We start from the raw sequence: 16,413 nt of genomic DNA, 5'->3' as shown, positions 1-16,413 counted from the left end.
GAGGCGGGAATTGAACCCGGGTCTCTGGCGCTGTGAGGCAGCAGTGCTAACCACTGTGCCACCGTGCCGCCCACACTGGTGGTGGAGGAGGGCCTAGACTTGTATGCCCTTGGGGGAATGGAAGGGGGAGTTGAAGTGGTTGACCACAGGGCAGTGGGGTTGTTTGGTGTGTGTGTCCCAGAGATGTTCCCTGAAACACTCTGCGAGTTAGTGTCCCAGAGATGTTCTTCTCTTAACCTGTCCATCTTCCTTCCCACCTATCCGCTCCACCTTCCCCACTGACTTACCACAATTATCCCCCACTTGCATCCACCTATCAACTTCCCCGCTACCTTCCCCCTAGACCTACCCCAACCTTCCGTTTTATCTCTCAGACCCTTATCCATGCACATTCCTGATGAAGGGCTTATGCCCGAAACATCGTCTCTCCTGCTCCTCGGATGTTGCCTGACCAGCTGTGCTTTTTAGCACCATATTTTTCAATTCCAACTCTCCAGCATCTGCAGTCCCCACTTTCTCTTATTCTAATCTCTATGGCATGTCAAAATTCTGCAATCAGAAAAGATTGGAAAAAAACATTTTTTATTGTCGTGTTATGAGGTGAGTGCATCAGAATGCCAGGAATAACACCCATGCACTTCCCAAACAGTGCCACCTGAGCTTATATTTAAAAAATAGAAAGGGGTTATGTTATGGTTTCAAGCTCTGCCTAACAACAAGCCTGGCCAAGGCGATGAACTGGCTGAGCAAGAAACCAGTTTATTTTGCACCCAGGAACAAAAGACAAGGCCAGCTACACTAACAGTGAATAGACCCATTGGCACTAAACCTTTGGGGAGAATAATGGGATTTGGCCTGGACTGGTGAACAGGAAAAGCGAGCCACTAGAGTATGATTTGGAGATGCCGGTGTTGGACTGGGGTGTACAAAGTTAAAAATCACACAACACTTGATGAAGGAGCAGCGCTACGAAAGGTAGTGCTTCCAATTAAACCTGTTCCACTAGAGTAGGCTTTACTGCCGGCAATGAATTTGAGAAACTTTCCAAAAGCTGAGGGAAGCACTTGGAGATTTTTGATTAAAGTTATTATTCAGAGAAATGGGAAAACATTGAGGAGGGTATTCTATAGGACTATATTTCTGAAACATGTGAGATAAGGGGATGTTTACCTTCTGTTGTTTAATGTGTCATTTCCCTGCACAAATGGTGTTTAGCTAATAGTTTTTAGTCATTTGTTACAATAACATTTTTAAAGTGAAATCTTACTTGATCAGATATTAATCAGAAGATTTGATTTGTTTACATTATCAGTAAAGGGAAATGCTGTAACTAATTTCAATAAGTTGGGTCAACAATCACACTTCTTCAAAGTACAAAGTTAAAAATCACACAACACCAGGTTATAGTCCAACAGGTTTAATTGGAAGCACACTAGCTTTCGGAATCATGACTTCTCCGAATCATGACTTCTTCAAAGTAGTTTAGTTAAGTGAATGTTTAGTTAAGTGAAGAAAATGGTACATTCAACAACTGCATACGTTAAGTATAAGCTCATTTCAGATTCTTGTCATATGCCCATAATGGCTTATCCTTCTTCACTCCCAGATCTCACAGCATGGTACTAACGTGAACTTTACCATCATTAAATTAGGTTGATTGTCACATGTACTCCGTGGGAACAGTGAAATGTTTACAAGTCGTCATTTGCGATGCCATCTTAGGTACAAAGGTAACCAGATGCAGAATCTGAGGTGCAATCATGCAGAGACATCATAAAATTCTGTAAACAATGAAAGCAATTGCTCTTTTTTGCCCTGATCCCTCTGGCCTAGCTCAAGTTGTTCCCCTGTGGTATAGAGAAACATTGTAATGCCTCTGCCAATCACAGTCCACACGCCAACTAATCAGCACTCTCCTCTCATTAGAGTATGAAATATTGTTCGCTTTTACAGTGGTATTCTTGCAAATTGTTCTGACGAGTGTAAGACAAACAGCTTCTCAAGATGTATCTTTTCTCAGCAAGAGGTGAAAGTGAGGATTGCAGATGCTGGAGATCAGAGTCAAGAGTGTGGTGCTGGAAAAATACAGGAGAGTCAATGTTTCGGGCATAAGCCAGAATGAAGGGCTCTTGCCCGAAACGTCAATTTTTCGGCTCCTCGGATACTGCCTGACCTGCTGTGCTTTTCCAGCACCACACTCTTTTCTCAGCAATACTCAGATTCTGTCTAACCAAATTAATATTTGAAAAGCCTGTACCAGTTTTGATTCATTACATGTACATATACAAGACAAAGTTTACAGTAATATTAGATGACAATGGTAAAGAGTTTAAAGAGAACTGGTTACAATATAGGAAGCCTGCAGATCTTGCAATTCCACCTATGTAAATGAATGAATAAAAATACAAGGCTTTAGAGACTTGCAATTTCTCAGAATCACTGGTGCTGCTATACAGGAGTGCCTGAATGGGCTTCAAGTTGAAAATCTGATGAAAAAGCAACAATGGAAAGTACACACAAGGTTCAATCAGAACACGATATCTAAATTACAAGCGAATTAAAATTTCAGAACATTCTTAGCATTCAAAACAATGGATTTCTTAAATATTACCATTCAGTTTAATTTTTTTGTAAATAATGGTGTTGAAAATAATTCATTAAACTACAATGCATTTCATGCTATTTTTATGAGTATGACTCCAGTACTCCTAAAACCTATTATGTCTTGAAATGGCACCTTTAACACAGCATGAGCATCATTTCATTTAAAATGTTTGGATACCCTTGAAATTGAAATCTCTATATAATACTTCAGACTTTCTTTTCAACTTTTATATACTCTATAATTGCAAAAGAAAATGTGTGACATAGTTAATTCCATACAATTTGCATAAGTATTGAAGAAGAACACTAGACGATTTTGCTTGACATCTTCAAAATCTATTTTCTTACTCGCTTGGACACAGCTGAGTCCAGAGTTTCCTTTTCTGCTAGGTGTCTCCATAATGTTATTGATAGTCCATTACAAACACAGTATTTCAAGCTGTGGATAATTTGTGGATGTCCTTGGAAACCACACTGACACTGGCCAATAGTGAGAGTGCAAGGTATTGAATGCTTGTGCAGTGGTTTTACACTGATGTAAAGTCACGATCTGTATTGCTCACTCTGGGTTAGATGTGGAAGAGCAAGCCCATAGTCACAACAAAACCTGTGGCATTAATGTAACATTAATTGTAGTGTTCGGGGTAAACAGGTACAGGGTGCTGATAAAGTATCTTGAGCACATATAAAAATGGACTGCCATCTTGCCTTCCAGAAGTCAAGAGAGTCCTTACTGGGAGGCTTTCTGGGGTAGTTCTCTCCTTAAACAGTTGGAGTTTGGTGTGGGAGTTGTTGCATACAGTAGTCTCAGGTAAGAAACATTTAAGTTGATTCACAGGCTCCTCTTTTTTTGTGACCTTGAGTAGCCTGTATTCCACATACATTGCCAGGTGTGTAAAGTTGAAGTCCACCTTTAATTTTTTGAGGGGGCTGCACCTCAGGTTTAGTTTGAACTTCAGACTCATGGTCTTGATCTTTGGTCACCCGGTGCAGAGAGGGGTGGGCAATTCAGAGGAGGTCCTTGTTGCTCTGCTCCTGTGAACAGGTTCATGCAATGAGCTAAGAGGGGAGTCGTTAGATCTGACTACCTGCCTCTCTTCTGTGGCTGTGCCCACAATCAGGTATCCTTAGAGAGGGATCACATAGTATCTACTGGAACACTTGCAGGCTTCCCTGATCAGAGAATACCACTGGGATTACAGCATAACCACTCAAAACTCTATTTTAATTTTGCTACAAATTTGCTTTAAACATTGGATTCTTGTTGGCCATTTATCTTTTAATTTGGCTAAATGTGATCTAATTGGCTTTAATTAAATGTTTACCAATTGAGTACAGCGAGGATTGCTGGGTAAATTAGTACAGTAAGGAGGCAGATATATATAACACTGTATCCTGTAAATAAATCTACAATCAAGAAAAGGAATTGCATCCATGTTCACATTCTGTCACCTGGCTTGAGATCCATTTTATCTCTCAGATGTCATTTCGTCTAAAGTTATTTTGTTGCCGTATTGTTCCTTTTCAGTTTTCTCAATTTTCTTGACCCCCCTCTCTCAACTTCACTTACTAATAATGAAAACTGCTTAAGTAATCATAGTTCCTCTCTCTGAGTTAACATTTCATCTCTCTGCTCGGATCTTGCTCATTATTTTTGTTTTGAATTGTCCCTCAAAGACATTGTTGATACTGAGATAATCTGAGAGATGTCAATGAGTCATTCACTCATTTATACCGATTACCATGTGAGGAATAAAACCAAGCTTGCAAAGCATTATTCAGAAACATGGAAGCAGGCCATTCAGCACAAGTTGTGGGTGTGGGCCAGGAAAGTGATCCAACCTGATTCCACCTTCCTGTTTCTGGTGAATAATCAAGTAAGTCATGGCACTTCAAGTGCACATGCAATTGTATTTGGAATACCATCATATTTTTAGACCGTGACTTTCAGTTCCCACCATCCTCAGCAGAACAGAATAGCTGCTCAACTTCAATTCAATACATTACTTCCTTTGTTTTCTCAATTAGATGATAAAATCCATGACAGCTATTTATTCTTGCCATGATTCTCAGCGTAAGCCAAACCAGCTTCTCCTCTGTGTCTGCAGCTCGGACGGAAAAAGTCACACCTACAGAAGTGCCTGTCTGCATACACACCCCCACTAAATCATCCCTGTTATATTCTGCCTTTGCCTCAACATAAAATTAATACTCATTCAATAAATCTATCTCACTTTTCCTCCATTTCTTCATCCAGTTGACCAATTGGCACCCATTAACATTATCAAGTGACTGTAGAATTTGCAAAGCTGTGTCCAATCTCTAATAGTGTCCTCCTAATGTACTTCTTCTGCTAATCCGTGAATTTCCTTGCCTTTCATTGGCAGCCAACAGTCAGGAATTGACCTTACTGCGTTTTTGTTTTTCCTTTGGTGCTGCCTTACTGTGCCTCAGTAACTCGAGTGATGAGAGACTCCAGGGTAATGATGACTACACTTAACCTTGTTAAAACTCGCCACCCCTATGTACAGTGGTCACGTTTAGACACATTTGACTAAAGGTGAATGAAATAAAATGATGTCTGAAACATTTAACACATAATAGATATACTATAGAATTTCACAGAGCAAAAGAAGGCTGTTTGGCTTAGCTGTCCAATGCTAGTGTTTATGTTTCACATGCTTATGCTTCCTCACAACCTAATTCATCACACTTCTCAGCATAGCATTCTATTCTCTCTCCCCCTTGCATGTGTATCCAGCTTCCTCTAAGTATTTTAAAACTGAAGTACCTGTGAATGAGAGTGTGGTGGTCATGGCAACTGGTTCGGTCATCACTGAAGAACGACAGTCAGATTCAATCAAGTCTCCTTTCACAGTCACTGGGGCAGAGCTAAAGTGGCGCAGTCCCTCCTTTAATGGTGCGATCCAGTTAAACTGAACTGACGATAGGCAGCCAACGAAACCCTGTATGTTCGCATTCACAATCTCCTGGTCGAGATTGCCAGTGTCTGCAAGTGAAAAACGGTACAAGATACACATAGAATGGAATGTATTCAGCAGAAGGTGTACAACAGAGTTAATGTTGAGTCTAATATGCCTCATCTCCATAGAAGGAGGAGACTGGATTTGAAACGTTAACTCTGTTTCTCTCTCCAGCTGTATTGTTAGACCTGCTGAGTTTCTCCAGCACTTTCTGTTTTTATTTCAGATCTCCGGCATCCTCAGTACTTTACCTTTCCAAAAAAAAAAGAATGGTAACATTCTGAAGTAGATTTGAGGTGGCATTCATCAGTGTCCTGGCCAATCTCTATGTCTGAACCAACATCGCTAAAACAGACGTTCTAATCATTATTATATTGCTACCCTGGGGGCTTACAAAATGGCTGCAGCATTTCTTAGAGCTAAGCTTTGAATGTACTTCCCAAGGTGTAAAACACTTTGGCATGTTCTGAAGTTGGGAAAGGCACAATATAAAAGCAAACCTTTTTTTTCTTTCTTAATTATCTCGTTTCTTTTTTGATGACTGACAAAAGTGCAGTTTTCTCTGGAGATTCTTTGCCTGAATCCAAACCTTTGACAGCACCTTGTGTCTTTTTGGAACTAGAGAAATCTAAGCTGGAGGCCGAACAGTGAGTGGTAGTGAAAGATCTTACCCAATGTGATCGTCTTAGATGCCTCAGTTTCTATAGTTATATCATTCTAACCTGTCACTTACATTGGCCTTACAGAGTGACAAGTCTCAGAATATTGTCAAGTAGTTCACTCAAATGTTGATAAAATTTCACTTTGATTATGTAATGTTACAGTGTGGAAATCTTATCAACTCACCTCCTTTTTTGCATAAATTAGCTTTTATGTTGTCCAGTTATATGGGGTTGTACTGGTGTGGTTTGACTTGATTAGATTTATCATTGTCATATGCAGTGAGATGCAGTGAAATGTATTGTTTTGCATGCTATCTACACAAATCATACCATACATATGTACAGCAGTGTGACAGAACAGGTTGCAAAACATAGTGTTACAACTACAAAGAAGGTGCAGAGAAAGATCAACTCTAATATACTTGACGTCCATTCAGATGTCTGATAACAGAAGGGAAGAAGCTGTTCTTGACTATTGAAAGAGGGTGGAAGAGAATATAATTGGAGTGGGAGGGATTTTTGATTATGTTGGCTGCTTTCCTGTCACAGGGAGAAGTACAGATAGAGTAAATGGATGCAAGGCTGGTTTGCATGTTGGACTGGGCTGTAATTTCTTGTGGTTTTGGGCAGAGCAGTTGACATACCAAGCAGTGATGCATCTGGACAGGATGTTTTCTGTGATGCATCTAAAAAAATTGATAAGAATCATTCTAGGCATGCATGTTCATCTAATCAATGTTGATCATTTTCAAAGGCTTCACTTTCTGGTCCTGCACTGGTATCTCCCAATCAGCTCCTCATGTATATTCTTCACTCCTCCTGTTTCACATCTTGGCCTTCAGCTACTTTGTCAGGGAGCACATCATCAGTTTCAACATTTTAGCCAATGAATTAGCAGCAGAGTATGCCCTTTGACCTCATTATTGAGGCCTCATTCTCACATCTTCATTTAGTCCAGATAATCTCTTACTCCCTTCTCAGTCAAGAATCTGTCAAGCACAGTCTTAAAATATTTAATGAGCCTGCCTTCAATCTCTCTGGGGAAAAGAATTCCACAGACTAATGACCTGAAGAGGCCCCCTCCTCTTCATCATAAATGGAAGATCTCTTCTTAGTTATAAACTGTATATCCTAGTTCCAGTCTGTCCCACAGAAAAAAAAACATTGTTTCAGGATCTACCCGATAAGTCTTCTCATGATTTTACACCTATCATTGAGAGCACCTCTCAGTCATCTAAGCACCAACATGTCAAAGTCCAGCCTGACCAAGCTTTTCTCTGAAGATCATATCCCATGCCAGGTATCAGTTGATCGAACCTTTTCTATACTGCTTACAAATTGAACAACTCAGAAATGTGAGTTCTGAGGAAGGGTCACTGGATCCAAAACGCTCAACCCCTCCACGGTTGCTGAAAGACCTGCTGAGCTTTTCCAGCAGTTTCTGCTTTTGTTTATGATTTACAGCTTCTGCGGTTCTTTCAGATTTTAACATATTTATATCCTTTTGTAAATAGGAATACCCAAAGTACTCCAAATGTGGCCTCACCCATGCACCTAGCAACTGCTGAACAATATGACTCCTTTTATCCTGCATTACTCTTGCAATAAACAACAACATTCCATTTGCTCTCTGAATTACTTGCTGTACCTACATACTGGCTTGATGCGATTCATAAATGAAGACATTCAGATCTCTCAGAATTCGACAATTTCTCTCCATTTCAATAATAATGCTATTTCTCTATTGTCCATGAAAAGTGCACATGTACCTTTTCCAACATTGCACTCCATCTAGCAATTTTCTGCATACTAATTTAACCTATCCATATCCCTTTGTGCACTTCTTACGTACTCTTCATAAATTTCCTGCTGACCTAAATATATTAACAATCAAAGCTTTGGTCCCTTCTTCCAAGTCATTAATATTAATGGTGCTTGGTTGATGTCCTATCTGCGTGGTACCCCATTCATCGCATGTTGTAAACTAAAAATCACCCCATTATGTCTACTCTCTTCAACGCTAGATAACTAATCCCCTATCTACACTGATATGTTACCCCTTATTCTGTGAATTCTTTTTCACACAGTAACATTTGATATAATGAGCACACAAGGGGAACTTGCAGAATGATTTCCAGAAGACATTTGACAAGGTATCACATTAAGGGTCATTTTTTGGGTTGGAATACAGAGTAATCAGATTAGCCATGATCTTGTTGAGTGGCAGAGCATGCTGGAGGAGCTGAGTGGGCCAATTTGTCCGAGCACATTTCTTGATATTCATCTTTTGCTACTGTCTATCTAAAATCTGTAAAGCAATTGACGTCATTATCATTCTGAACAATACAGTACATTCAGGATAATCTCAAAGTGGGCTTTATGTGCATAAAAAAGTAATCTTTGTTCTCCCCAGAGGACACCTGGTGATGCAGCACCTTTAACATAATTATGACTTAATCCTGATAGAAATATATGGAGACATGTGACTGTGAACTAAGCCATTGAAGGTTACTTTGAAGGAACATTAGCCAGACAAAATTCTTTTGTATTTTTATCATACGTCAGTACTGAATATCTGATTATTTTTCATTATTGTACTTCTGAATGACATGGCAATCTGCTACTTTTAACAAAAAAAAAACTATTTAAATGATGGATGGGAAAGAATAAGGCAAGAAACCATGCTGTGTCTACTGAATGTTGCAGATCAGTCATTATCATGCCCTCCATGATCAGCTCCCTATGATGAAAACACCAGCAATATTGGTAGCCCAATGAAAATTCCGAGTAGAACTGGTGCAGAGTGACTGCCCGTCCTTAATTGAAATGCTGATTGCAAAACATTTTTGATTAAAAGAGCAACACTTGGACAGAAAAGTTTTCATCTGAAAAAGGAAAGTACGGGTGCAGAATTTACATTTTGGCAAGATCAGCTTTGTTCCAAAGTCATATTAAAAAAAACTCTCAGTTAAGCATGTTAACATTCTCACCTGGGTTTCAAATTCCTCTAAAGCCCAACATCTCTATTGCTGTAATTGCCTCCAAACATACAACTCTCTTCTAATTCTGACCCCTTGTGTTTTTTTTTCAATCATGACCACTCCACCTTTGATGTCCTTGCCTTCAATCACATGGGTTCCAAGCTCTGGAATGCCTTCGTACATGCCCTCAGACCTCTTGCTAGCTTGCCTCTTTAAGAGATTCCCTAACTCCAACTCTTTGACTGCGACCATGAGCTTGATCATACAGCACAGAAACAAACCCTTCAGTCCAACTGGTCTGCATTGACCAGACATCTCAATCTGACCTAGTCCATTCACCAGCATTTGGCCCATTTCCGTCTAAACCCTTCCTATTTATGTACCCATCCAGATGCCTTTTAAATGTTGTAATTCTACCAGCCTCCACCATTTCCTCTGGCAGCTTATTGCATACACACAAAAATAAAAAATTACCCTCAGGTTCTTTTTAAATCCTTCTCCTCTGACTTTAAATCTATACCTTCTAATTTTTGTCTTAGCACCTGAAGAAAAACACCTTGGCTATTCAGGAGAAAGTGAGGACTGCAGATGCTGGAGATCAGATTAGAGTGGTGCGGAAAAGCACCTTGGCTACTCACCCCATCCATGCCCCTTATGATTTTATAAAGCTCTTTAAGATAATCACTCAGCCTCCGATGCTCCAGGGAAGAAAACCCTAGCCTATTCAGCCTTTCCCTATAACTCAAACGCTCTCGTCCCAGCAACCTCTTCGTAAATCTAGCTGTACCCTTTCAAATTTAACAACATCTTTCCTAAAGAAGGGCAACCAGAATTGTACACGATATTCTAAAAGTGGCCTCACCAATGTCCTATACAGCTGCAATATGACATTCCAACTCTTGCATTCAATGTTCAGACCAATGAAGGCAACAGTGCAAAACATATTCTTTGCTACCCTGTCAACCTGTGACTCCCCGTTTCAGGAACTATGCACTTGCACCCTTAGGTCACTTTATTTGGCAACACTCCCCACGGCCCTATCTTAATTGTGTAAGTCCTGTCTTGCTTGCCTCGGCAAAACGTAACACCTCACATTTATCTAAATTAAATTCCAAATGCCACTCCTCAGCCCATTGGCTCCTCAAATTTTGCCTTATACTGCTTGATGTCATATTTTGTTTTATAATAGTGCTGTGAAGGTCCTTGGCATGTTTCATTACATAAAAACTGCTATATAAATATAATTTGTTGTTATGCCAGACTCGCATAATGCATCTACACTGAATGCGGTGTTTGAAATGCACCCACACTTTGAGTGAGGCACAAGGCAATAAGAAGCCCATGTTCCATTGGCACATGATTAAAACCTGGGCATTTTGTGCCTGTATGAGCCAATACAGCTAATGGCTTTATTTATTTATTCATTCTTGGGTAATGGGCATCCTCAGCAAAGTCAGTACTTATTGCCCATGTCTTAATTAAATGAAGCTTCTCTTCTTGGGACATTTAATGCTAGTTATATTGCCATTACGACTTCAGTTAAGCCTAACAAAAAAAATGATTGCAGCATTAGTGCAGGACCATTTAACATGTTTTTCTGCCCTTACTTTAATGAAGATGTTACATCATTTAAGATAGAAAAAATATATCCAATGGAGGAAAGTGATAGAATTGTGTAAAATGTGTGTTGTTAATAATGCAAATAGGCTATAATATACATAGACCAAAGCAGCTGGTAGAGTGAAATATCAAATATCTGGTGGGTTCAGCCATCTTTCCAAGCCTTGAGCACATAAACAAGGTGAATATATGTAAATCAATTATTGCACCTTTCTTGAATGAGTTTTGTTTAGATATTAGTGGGCGGCACGGTGGCACAGTGGTTAGCACTGCTGCCTCACAGCGCCTGAGACCCGGGTTCAATTCCTGCCTCAGGCGACTGACTGTGTGGAGTTTGCACGTTCTCCCCGTGTCTGCGTGGGTTTCCTCCGGGTGCTCCGGTTTCCTCCCACAGTCCAAAAGATGTGCAGGGTCAGGTGAATTGGCCACGCTAAATTGCCCGTAGTGTTAGGTAAGGGGTAAATGTAGGGGTATGGGTGGGTTTCGCTTCGGCAGGTTGGTGTGGACTTGTTGGGCCGAAGGGCCTGTTTCCACACTGTAATGTAATCTAATCTAATTAAACCCATAATTGTTTTCATCACAAAACTTGTTCTTTTTTTTGGTTAAAACCCAATATAGAATGATAGAATCCACACAGTATAGAAGCAGATCGTTTGTCCCATTGGGTCCACACAAACCATTCAAAGAGCAACCCACCCAGACCCAACCTCAACCCTATCTGTGTAGCCTGCATTCCCCAAGACTAATTCACCTAGCCTGCATATCCCTGGACACTATGGCTAATTTAGCTTGGACAATCCACCTCATGATAAAGTATGAATAATGACATAGATGAAGTTAAAACTCTCACAACACCAGGTTATAGTCCAACAGGTTTAATTGGAAACACTAACTTTCAGAGCGCCGCTTCTTCATCAGGTGGTTGTCTCTTCCAATTAAACCTGTTGGACTATAACCTGGTGTTGTGTGATTTTTAACTTTGTACACCCCAGTCCAACACCGGCATCTCCAAATCATGACATAGATGAAGTACAATTCTGGTTGCCAACTGCGTACAATTCTGGTTGCTCTGATACTGGAAGAATGCTATTAAAGTGGAGAGGGTGCAAAAAATATTTAAAGGATGTTACTAAGATTCAAGGGTTTAAACTATAAGGAGAGGCTGGATTGGATGGGACATTTTTAACCTGGAGCATGAGGAGTGAGCTTACAGAGGTTTATAACATTTTGAGGGATATAGGTAAGGTGAATAGCTAAGGTCTTTCTCCCAGGACAAAGGAGTTCAAAAGTAGAATGCATAGGTTTAGAGCGAGAGGGGAAAGTTTTAAAAGGGACCTAAGCGCAACTTTTTCACACAGAGGATGGTGCATGTATAGGATGAGGTGCCAGAGGAAGTGGTGAAAGCTGGTACAGTTACAACATTTAAAAGACATTTGGACAGGTACATGGATAGGAAAGGTTTAGAGAGATTTGTGCCAAATACAAACAAATAGGGCTAGTTCAATTTAGCAAACCTGGTCAGCATGATATTTCACTCTCCCTGGTCAGCATGATATTTCACACTACCTGGTCAGCATGGGCTGAAGGGTCTGTTTCCATGTTACATGCCTCGAAGACTCAATGTGGAATTGGTCAGCTAGGTAACAGGAATGGTATCCTTACTTTTCGCTCTCGTTGGATAAGTGTACATAAGAGTTACATATGGGGACCCTGCAGAATCATATATTCCAAAATCATTGCCCTGAAGTTTGAATGTTCCTCTGGGTAATTCCTGTATGCTTGGAACCTTATGAACGTCGCCATTTCATTTCGAGAATTTAGAGGATGCTGATGAACTTGCTATTCAAGAAAAGCTAGACACTTAAATACACAGTCTAACTGTTTAACAGAGCTGACATTTACCTCTCACACTCCCAACTTCCCTGCAGCAGACTGGACTGGAGTGGACTTCCGTCTGCCTATTCCTGTAGTGCTCATGCCCCACACTGCTAGAGCAGCAACCCCTCCACCAGACTGCCCTTCCCCAGAAAATCCTCTCAGAAATGTGGATCTCCCTTCTTACATAGAAAAGAAAGACTGGAATGGCAATCTGCATAAAATTGCCTCGGAAAATCTGCCCCAGTATTTGTATTTTAAATTATGACCAATGAAATAGAAGGACGATAGTGAAAGTGGCCTCCTCTACTCTGGGCTATAACATCGAGAAACAGATCATTTTAAGTGATCCAAAAGAAACAGAAATGTGTAAGGTTAAAAGTTTTAATTACCTTGCAACCACCATATCAGTGGAATCATTTTCTACAGTTTCAGTTACTTGCGGTTTACCTCAGCCTAAATTTATTATAGGGAACGTTCCAGAACCAGAGACCAGGGGACTGCCAGGAAGGGAAATTTCACATTTAAGTGAATGGGTTCGCTCTTATCTGTGGTTTTGGAAGATTCTGGAAGGTATCCCCCGTGGCTACAGGGGGGCTCTACTGCAGTGTGATATGGACCTGGAATATTCAAAAACTATACTTTTGAAACCTTAGTAAACTGAGGACGGGAATGGGGATTATTTTCAGTTTACTTGGTGGATCTCAGTCAGAGGTGTTGGTTTTCTGCATAAATCACAAACAAGCTCATTCCAAATTCATTTTGGATGATCACCTGCCCTCAGTATTTCTACTTCCACGTTGCAAGAGACGAAACATAACAAAAATAACTAACTCGGAACTCTTAATAAAATAGACTGACTGAAGAGTGTGCAGAGCCAGCTGTAACTTACTTTTGTTCTTAGCCTTGAGCACTCCATCAGTTAGAGAAAGCAGCCATCTGCCCCTTTTCTCAGCAGTTTTTAAATGTGAGGCAGAAGGCAACATACAATGACTGATTCTGTTATCTCAGTCTTGTCCTCCTCAACTCCTCAGTTCAAGGGATTTGATTGTGATTATTCAGAAAGGTGAATATTTTAAAAAAAAACTCACACTGGCACATATATTTTGTTTGACGTATTGTTCGAATTATTGTAATGTTTCTTACCTATTATCTTGCCAAGGACAAGAGACTTGAGGCCGTTAAATGCTTTATCTGAAACAGTTGACAGCTTGTAGCTCCTGGCATGGAAATAGTCAACCTGCAAAAATATTCAATGGAAAACATAATTACTGCATCCAAATGCATCTTACAGTCAAATGTTTGTTTTGTTTGAGAAAGTGACAATTTCTTGCTGAGCAGCCTTAAATTTCAAAGGCTATTTTTGAAGCTTTGGGTTGACGTTTTCCCATATTTTGGAAGTGCCAATTTCAGGATGTTTCATGGATGGTTTTCTTCTGTGAGACTGGACATTTTTAATGCAACTTTCCATTGTTCCCTTTCGTAAGTATGCATCTTGCCTCCACAGCAGTATTCTCTCAATGCTCAGCAAAGGCAGGAGCTAATGGTGTGGGTGCCATTTTATGCTGTGAGATGCCAGAAGACTGAAGGTTGGCTAATGTGGTGCCACTATTTCAGGAAGATGGTAAGGAAAAACCAGGGAATGATAGACCAGTGAGTCTGACATTGGTTTGGGCAAGTTGTTGGAGGGAATCCTGAGGGATAGAATTCACATGTATTTTGAAAGGCAAGGACTGACTTGGGATAGTCAACATGGCTTTGAGCATGGGAAATTATGCCTCATGAACTTAATTGAGTTTTTTGAAGAAGCAACAAAGAGGATTGATGAGGGCAGAGTGGTGGACATGATCTACATGAACTTCACTAAGGTTCCTCAAGGGAGACTAGTTAGCAAGGTCAGATCTCATGGAATACAGGGAGAATTAGACATTTGGATACAAAACTGGCTCAAATGTAGAAGGCAGAGTGTGGTGGTGGAGGGTTGTTTTTCAGTCTGGAGGCCTGTGACCAGTGGAGTGCCACAAGGATCGGTGCTGTGTCCACTGCTTTTCGTCATTTATATAAATGATTTGGACGTGAACATAGGAGGGATAGTTAGTAAGCTTGAAGATGGCACCAAAATTGGAGGTGTAATGGACAGTGAAGAAGGTTACCTCAGAGTCCAATGGATCTTGATCAGATGGGCCAAAAATTTAGATAAATGTGAGGTGCTGCATTTTGGAAAAGCAAATCAGAGCAGGACTTACATACTTAATGGTAAGGTCCTATGGAGTGTTACTGAATAAAAATTCCTTGGAGTGCAGGTTCATAGTTCTCTGAAAGTGGAGTCGCAGGTTGGTAGGAGAGTGAAGAAGGCATTTGGTATGCTTTCGTTTATTGGTCAGAGTATTGAGAACAGGAGTTGGGAGGTCATGTTGCGGCTGTACAGGATATTGGTTAGGCCACTGTTGGAATATTGCGTGCAATTCTGGTCTCCTTCCCATCAGAAAGATGTTGTGAAACTTAAAAGGGTACAAAAAAGATTTACAAGGATGTTGCCAGGGTTGGAGGATTTGAGCTATGGGGAGAGGCTGAACAGGCTGGGGCTGTTTTCCCTGGAGCGTCAGAGGCTGAGGAGTGACCTTGTGGAGGTTTATAAAATCTTGAGGGTCATGGATAGGATAAACAGACAAAGTTTCTTCCCGAGGTAAGGGAGTCCAGAACTAAGGTGCACAGGTTTAGGGTCAGAGGGGAAAGATATAAAAAGGACCTAAGGGCAACTTTTTTCATGTAGAGAGTGGTGCGTGTGTGGAATGAGCTGCCAGAAGAAGTGATGGAGCCTGGTACAATTGCAGGATTTAAAAGGTGTCTGGATGGCTATATGAATAGGAAGGGTTTGGAGGGATATGAGCCAAGTGCTGGAAAATAGGACTGGATTAGGTTAGGATATCTGGTTGGCATGAACGAGTTAGACCGTTTGTGTGCTGTAATTCTCTCTGACTCTGTGACTCTATTTCAAAGGCAGAATTGCTTATAGTTTCTCGCTGTGCAATGGAAAGCATTGGGAGAAGTCAGTTGGTATCCCACTTTGCAGACTGGGTTGTTGGGGGGGGAAGAGGAGGCTCTCCTGTTTCGCCAGCACCACCAGAGATGACCAGATCTATCGACACTGTTAGCATGGTGTGATCACCTCCTGAATCAGTGTGGTGCTACTGGCTTGAAGGAATACACAGCCACATGGCAACTGGATGAATGTCTTCTGTACTTCACTAAGGTAGCTGCCAGTATCTTCTCTCTGCTGCTTCCACTCACTCCAATTACTCTCAACTCCTTACCAATGTTTACCGCTTACTGCTCTCACTGTTTGAATCATAAAATCCCGACAGTGCGGAAGCAGGCCATTCGTCCCATTGAGTCCAGACTCACCTTCCAAAGAGCATCCCACCCAGACCCATCTCTCCTCCCCTATCCCTGTAACTCTGAATACCCCATGGCTAACTCACCTAGTCTGTACATTCCCGGAGATTGTGGGTAATTTAGCATGGCCAATCTACCTAACTTGCATATCATTGGACTGTGGAGGAAACCACAGCACCCAGAGGAAATCCATATTGACGTGATGAAAACATGCAAACTCCACAGTGTCGAATCCGGGTCCCTGGCTCTGTGAGGCAGCAATGCTAACCACCAGGCCACCATGCCGCCCAC

At 40.9% G+C, this 16,413-nt stretch overlaps 1 protein-coding gene across 2 annotated transcripts in view; it reads right to left on the bottom strand.

The window, feature by feature from the left end:
- The window catches only part of LOC122551780 (contactin-associated protein-like 5), a 1,278,965-nt gene that overhangs the window by 51,993 nt on the left and 1,210,559 nt on the right, over positions 1-16,413 (bottom strand). For both annotated transcript variants that reach the window (XM_043694243.1, XM_043694244.1), the window contains 2 exons: positions 13,873-13,966; positions 5,396-5,614 (listed from right to left, as the gene is read on the bottom strand). In XM_043694243.1, the coding sequence (XP_043550178.1) occupies positions 5,396-5,614; positions 13,873-13,966 (313 nt within the window). The remainder of the gene's footprint in view (positions 1-5,395; positions 5,615-13,872; positions 13,967-16,413) is intronic.

Source organism: Chiloscyllium plagiosum, chromosome 7 (genome assembly GCF_004010195.1).
Source record: "Chiloscyllium plagiosum isolate BGI_BamShark_2017 chromosome 7, ASM401019v2, whole genome shotgun sequence".
In the NCBI taxonomy this organism is placed as follows: Eukaryota; Metazoa; Chordata; class Chondrichthyes; order Orectolobiformes; family Hemiscylliidae; genus Chiloscyllium; species Chiloscyllium plagiosum.
Note: the sequence above shows the minus strand (reverse complement) of the source record. Positions and strands in the feature narration are given on the sequence as shown.